At 39.4% G+C, this 7517-nt stretch overlaps 1 protein-coding gene across 2 annotated transcripts in view; it reads right to left on the reverse strand.

Moving 5' to 3' along the window:
- Positions 1 to 7517, reverse strand: part of LOC108489988 (proprotein convertase subtilisin/kexin type 5) — a 25865-nt gene that overhangs the window by 12572 nt on the left and 5776 nt on the right. For both annotated transcript variants that reach the window (XM_008847229.2, XM_029570503.1), the window contains exon 3: positions 1259 to 1395. In XM_008847229.2, the coding sequence (XP_008845451.2) occupies positions 1259 to 1395 (137 nt within the window). The remainder of the gene's footprint in view (positions 1 to 1258; positions 1396 to 7517) is intronic.

Consider the following 7517-nt stretch of genomic DNA (forward strand, 5'->3'; position numbering starts at 1 on the left):
TGTAACTAAAACATAATGGCCAAAAATGGATCTCCCAGAACGAGTAGCTTTCCTTGATACACAGGCAAAATGCTGGGAAGCCTGAACATTATCCCCACATTCTTCCCAGCACCTCTTCTGCTTGATGCAAAAACCTTTTCTGAAAAATAATTACAGAATGTCTGTGTGATTTATTCTTAGTACATGGCTAGAGCTGGATGTAAGTCCTGAAGTGTACCTTAGGTCTGGGCTTTCTGCAAATGGACAGAGTACTGAGGAGGGCATTACTGACAGCTGTAGACCATCTACGGCGGGAAGCTGTGCGCACACTAGCAAATGCAGTCTCCCACTCTGCTGCTGCATTCTTCCCCTCATGATCACAAACAACCCTCACATACTGACCTGGTGCAGCTAAGAGCCTCAGAGGACCCGAAAGGACCCGTTAATACTCTAATTTCCACACTCTGTATTAAGATGGATTTTATTTTCCTTTGGTAGTAGCCAGATTAGTCTAGTAGAAGGTTTAGCCTAAATGCAGTGTCTTGCTTGAACTGAAAATTAAACTGAGTGACAAAGTAACTAAGGAAACCTAGCTCTTCCTGTGAAGAAATATGATTATGATTCAGTTTAATCCATCGCAGGCGAACAAGGTTGGCTTGTTTACAAGGTACAGAAAGCTGGTTAGCTGTGAAGCTGCCAGAATCTGTCTTTTATTTACACCTAAATATTTATTGTTTATTTTTTACCTAAGTATTCATTTTTTATTTCATATTCTCAAATTATTTCCTTTTCTGCTGTTACCTTGAAATTTGGAGTACATGTGGATAATTTAAAATGTTTATGAAATGAATCACACACAAACCAATGATGCTGATACAGGACTGCTGTCATAAGGTGTATGTGACATGTCCCTTGAGGTTTATGTGCTAGAGGCTTGGTCAAGTACAATGCAGTTAAGGAAGTGGAACCTTTAGGAGGTGGGCTCCAGTTGAAGGTGGTTAGGCCAGGGTGCTCCAGCCCCAGGAATATGTTGGTGACAGTCTCAGAGTGAGTGGTTCTTGCAGGAATGAACTAGTACTTGAGAGAGTGGGTTGCTATATTAGCTTTCAGAACTATGAGCTAAATAAGTCTTTTCTTTTTAATAAAGTTAACAGTCTCTGCTTATTTTGTTATAGTAAAACAAAATAATCTGGGACAAACATGAAGCATCAATTGGCAGAAATACGGTCTACCATTTTCTTCTAAAAAACAAACTGGTTAATCAGAAGGGAGTTCTTACCTGGAGTCTTGAAATTCCTCAGCTGAGAAGGAGTATCATAAACTTCAAGGATCCAGTCACCAGCAGCTCGTTCTCCCCAGCAATGGATGGTCATGAACTCCCAATTTTTGAACCCTTCCATGGAATGATCAAACAGCCTGAAAAATCATAAGAATGTGTGTGTACGTATGCGTGTGTCATTCAAACTCTGGTGAGGATACAATCAAGAGTGTGACCCTTTGTGTGCCTATATACTGAACTTGTCTTTATCCTGGACATCACAGATGATCAGATCCTTACATAACATCACTGTTACATAACAAGTAAGCAGGCCCGGGGCTGCCATGCAATAGCAGATCTGGAAGGGCTAGCCATTTAGATAGCAGGGAAACTAGGCTAAGACTCTACCCACAAGACTGACAGTAAAGTGCTGTGGTGCAGAGCAACTGGAGTCTCTTATATTAGGAATCTCTCATATTAGTGATGAGAGTGCAAAAACAGTACAGAAACTCTGCAAAACAGCTTTAGAGTTCTGATAACATTAAGTAAACAGTCAACACAAAACTCAACAATTTCTGTTCTAGATATTGATCCAAGTAAAATGAAAAAAATATATCCACAGAAAGAAGTCCACATGAATGCTCGCAATTGTCAAAAACTAAACAGTGGTTAGAGAGATGGTTCAGTGGTTAAGAGCACTTATTGCTCTTGTAGAGAACCCAGATTTGGTTCCCAGCACCCACATCAGGTTACTCACAACTGCCTGTAAGTCCAGTTACAGGAAATTTGATGCCCACTTCTGGCTTCTAGATGTACCTGCACACATGTGGTGCACATCAATGCATGCAGGCACACACATATGTAAATAAGTTAAAAATAAGTCTTTAAAAAACCATAAACAATTCCAGTGACCACCAACTGGTAGACTTATTTATTCGAATATTAATTAATAATTAATTTATGCATATATCTCTTTCTTTGTGCATGTGTGTATGCCTGTGAACACATGTGGAGGCCAGAAGAGGCTGTCAAGTGTCCTCCCCTTTATTTTCTACCTATTCCTTTGGAGGCAGGTCCCCTCCTGAGTCTTGGGCTTGCATTTCTTTTTCTCAGCTAGCCTGGAAGCCAAACTATCCTCTTGTCTCTGTCCCTTTTGGAGCTGGGGTTACAGGCATTTGAGGGAACACCTGGCTTGATACATGGGTGCTGGGATTCAAACTTCAGCCCTCATGATTGCAGAGGAAGTGCTCTGAACTGCCGAGTCCTCTCAAAAGTCCCCATAAACGGGCAGATAGGCAAACAAGGTATGGCATGTCCAAAGAATGAAATACTGTCCAATAGTAAAAAATGAACTCCTAATATATACCACAGGAATGAAGTTCCAAAACACCATTCTAAATGAATGATACCAGACACAAGACTGTGTGCCGAGTGACTGGAGCCATTCACATTCTAGAAAAGACAAAGTGTAAGAAAAGAGATTGGTAGTTGCCAGGGACTAGGGAAAGTCTGGGAGAACTTTTGCAAGTGACAGACCTTGGAAGGAATGGTATGCAGTCACAGCTGGACAGGTTGTCAAAACTTAGGGTTAGTCTCATAAAGGTCAAGAGTCTGCACACTAATTTGATCTAATTCAAAGAGTTATGTCTGTAATCCCAGCTGAGATCCTGCTTTTTCCAGTGCTTCCAAGTTTTATAAGTTCTTAATTCCTCATATGAAATACTTTCTGCTTAAAATAATTATAGCGATGTTCCCTATGATGGACTATGGAAGACACAAAATATGCAGAGAACTAAAATAAATACAATCCTTACTGAGAATAAAGAGGTGTTATTTTTATCTTCCATACAACACTACCAAGTAAATATCCAAAAGACATAGAAGGCATTTTTCGTTAAGATGGAATAGATGCTGAAAATGGAAAAGTGGAGCATGGTTCAGATTTTTCTTTTAGCACCTGAAAATTATGTGCATCTATTACTTTATTAAAAATGTAACAAGAGCTGGGCATAGTGGTACACTCCTTTACTCCCAGCACTCAGGAGGCAGAGGCAGGTGGATCTCTGAGAGATTGAGGCCGGCCTAGTCTACATAGTGAGTTCCAGACCAGCTGTGGCTAAATGGGAGACTCTGTCTCAAAAAGACAATATAAATAGCAATATCAACATCTATCTATCTATCTATCTATCTATCATCAATCTATCTCCTTATCTTCCTATCTCTATCTATCATCATCACAAGATAATAATATACTGAGAGAAGACAGACAAAAGGGGGGGATGGCTCTAGCACAGTCTCACGACATAGGTTCAGCTACTGCCATTCATTCAGTGGTCACAGAACACAGTCAATTTTCTCTGCTTATTTTATGTTTGCAAAGTAGATTGGTGGCTATGTGACTGTTTATGAGGATCTTCCTCTTGCGAGAAAATGTGTATTTCTAAAAAAACCAAAAAGAATTATTTTCATCTCCTTAAAGATTAACGTTAAAAATATGATTTGGAAAAATATTTGTTAATGTGTTTGGAATGCCCTCTCAAATAGTAGCTGAATTCTGAAACTGAAGTGTTCAGTGCACATGTTTGGATCATGTCTAGATAAATGGCTGAGGTAGCAGTATTTCCTAGAGAAAGGTAATAAATAGAAAAATCATCACCTGTATGTTCCTAGGCCCTTGCAAGAAAGAAAAATGAAAAGTATTAAGCAGTTTTGTCCATATTTCTCATGGTCAACAATTCCAGAAAGTCCGAAAAATAAAGGTGAATGGGGTCCTTTACTTGAGGACAGCTCAGTTCAGTTCTTTGGAATATGCAGAAGTGCTTTGTTATTTTTCCTGTTGGAATTAATGGTAGGCAGTAATTTTTCAATCCTAATCTGCATGTGAAGCCCTCTCCTTCCATTTTAGAGCATCATATCTATAAAGGTTAACTCTTTGAACAGAGCTGGGTGACAGTCCAAAAGGAATCAAGTAAATGAAACTAGTGTCTTCTTCACAAGAATGTTTCTCACTGTGACTGAGCCTCAACAGATTATGAATGATATATGTTAAGGAGATTCTATAATCTACTGCGCAACAGGGCTCATTTTGTAAGTTTATGGCTTAAAACTAGACTTCCCCATGTGACTGACTCATCTCCACATAGTCCTCTAACATCTATGTGGGATGAGTGTAAGGGAGAGACACCAACCAGGAGACAGGGAATGGGAGCTGTCTCAGATGCTATCAAAGGGAATATATTGGGAGAAAGAAAATCAGGTTAGAACCACTTCCTTCCTTACATTCCACAGCTCCAACTTGAACTCTGATTTGTTGAGCCCACTGTGCCATTTGAAAGCAATGAAGCAGGAACTTGCCAGAGAACACCTCTCCAAGAGTACTGAACTGGAAAGCAGTTCTCAAACAGTTTAGACAGGACATTTAGCTCATGGCCTCACATCAAAACCTGCAAACGTCTTAAGGCAGCTGTCACGTGAGCGGCAGCCTTGTTTCCATAAGGGCAGCCAAGTTTTAATTACTTCGGGGTCAGTTTCTGGATGGATAGATGAACAGCCCTGCTTCCCTCGCCTGGGATGTTTTGTCCACCTGTGAAATCAATCCCTTTCTACCAAGCACTTTCAGATCACGTTTAGAATAAAAAATTAAGTATGGCCCGGATGCTAACTAGAGATTCAAACAACTGTCTCAAAACCCTACAAATTTACTTTTGTCTATACCTATACAGTTAAGCGGCTTTTTGGCCTCTTCACTTTACACAGAGTTGGAATGTCCATACTTTCAAGTGAATCTAAGAGCCGTGAAGAACGGTAATGCAGCCAAATGCAAGAATATTTTGCTGAGAGTTGATGGGTAAAGAAACAGACAAGGACTGTGGTCATGTCAACTAACTAGGAGTATGTATCTAGTCTCACTTGTCACTCATAAGGAGCAATACTGGAAGGGGTCCTGTGATTCAAAATTGATTCTTATTCAATATTTTAATAATTTTTCTATTTTAGTAGTGTAATTAAAAACTGCATTGTTTTGCATACAGGAAAAGGTAATGTAGCATGCAAATTACCTTGTGTTGAAAGGAATGTATTGGTCCATAAAACAAATCAGGTGCTGTGAAACAAAGCACATGTAGTAAAGATTCTAAACGGGTGTTTCCCTTCATCAACTGAAGAGTCTAATGCCCCATTTGAACACCTGTGCTATGTCCACCGCTGAGAGAGCCGACATGACATCATCAGAGTGAGCCATATAGCCACAAACCAGAGACAGTGTGCACAAAGCCCTGAGTAGATTAACTGCATGTCGGGATCCACTTCTGATGCAGTGGAAGTCAGTTCTGTCAAAATTGACTTTATAATTGTGGGCTCGATGAAATGATAGAGGCCCTGGTACAAATTACATACCCACTTATTAAAATGTTGCCGCAGTCCTTCCCTTATGAATGGTTTTCAAATAAATTACTTTGGATGAAGCCTGTTAGAGAGCCTGCCATTATGTGTAGTACATCAGGAAATAACTCATAATTACTGGGAGCTTTCTTACGCCTTTCACTTAGAGTCTAGCCAATGTATCAAGGCTATCATACGCTTCCAAGATGGCATGACAGCTAATAACAGGCATTTTATAAGTACTGACATAGAATTATTTCTAAAATTGCAAATGGCCTTAATTTCAGAATCACCCTGTGCCATTCATACAGTATTTATCACTACAGAATTACAACATCAGACCTATATTCTTGGAAGGTTCTCTCTCTTTTACTTTTTTAAGTACCTCCTCAACCATCCAAGGTACAGCTTTTGACTGCTCTAAGCTCTCACTGAGAGCAATCATAACAAGGTGTTTGCTTCTGATGGTGGATATTTAAAACACATTACTTGGTACCTTCTGTTCCTTACTTAAATCGTTTTATTTAAGAAATGTATTAGGGGGCCGGAGAGATGGCTCAGCAGTTAAGAGCACTGATTGCTCTTGCAAAAGTTTCAGGTGAGATCCCCAGCACCCACATGAAGGCTAACAGTCATCCGAAATTGAGTTCCAGGTGATCCAATGCACTGTTCTCACCTCTGTGGGCACTGCATGGCACGTGTGCACTTGCATACGTGCAGGCAATACACTCATACATATATGAGTATAAAAATAAAAATAATAAATAAAATATTAAAAAAGAAATGCATTGGTATTTCTAGAGAGGCTTAGAATATCTAAAAGGGAATGTTTTTTTCTTAAGTTTCAACATGCATATTATGAAGTCCTGCGTTAGCTCCAAACACGTCCTTGTATACGGAGGGTTTCTCTTGCTAAAGATTTATTCCATTTTAGAGTAACTGATTTTGTTCAGTCTGTTTTGTATTATAAATTCCTCTGTAAATTACTTGCACAGCATCTAAAACACCACATATAAGATATTTTGTAACACAAAAATAAGAAAATCTGGGTGATTAAAAATCAGGGCTAAGGTGTGGTCTATGGACAGGCGGCTCCCATCTTAGCTAGTTTATTAGAAATGGGACTCCTTGGATCTCACCCCAGAACTATAGAATCAGCATGTCTGAGCAGGGCCCAGGCATCTGCGTTTGATAAAGCCGCTGGGTGGGTGTTTTGAGAAGCACTGTGTAAGCAGGGAACCACTTAGCAGCACTTACCACGCCAGGCATGGAGCTAAGCAGTCACTGCACATTACCTTATCTAACACTTGCACAGAGCCTGTTAGTTATTTCTCTACTGTTACTTATTTCTCTAAATTCAAACACAGACATCAGAGAAGTCAGGAGACACGCAGTAGTCCTGCACAAACCAAAAATGTTTTTTCTTTCAATGAAAGCAGCGGGTTCAGTGCAAAAGTAGTTTTTACTGTAAGCTACAAATGCAATTTACGTTCCATGAAGTCTACAAATGTCAACAGTTTTCCATTGAATATTTACGACAGTGACAAAAACAATGAAAACATAATCATCAAAACCTGTGGGTTTTGTAGACTAGAAATTGTAATTTCTCTGTTTTTGAGTCTGTAATTAGGCACAGAGCTATGTTTCCATAATCACATTAGGACAGGAGGCAAAGTTGCAGTTTTCCTTTTGCAGCCCAAAAGTGTGACAGAGAGCCAGTATATCTAAGCTAAATGTAAAACTCAGTAACTTGGGAGCAGGATAGATTTGGAGAGGTTGGTTTTTCATAATTCTAACAAATGTATTTGGTGAGACCAAGTTTTGTTTGAAAAATTTGTTCACTGAATTTGTGTGTCATGTTGAAAGTGCTCTTATCTAAATGTGTTTTCAAAGGACTCAA

Source organism: Nannospalax galili, unplaced genomic scaffold (genome assembly GCF_000622305.1).
Source record: "Nannospalax galili isolate Female #2095 unplaced genomic scaffold, S.galili_v1.0 scaffold5092, whole genome shotgun sequence".
Lineage (NCBI taxonomy): Eukaryota > Metazoa > Chordata > Mammalia > Rodentia > Spalacidae > Nannospalax > Nannospalax galili.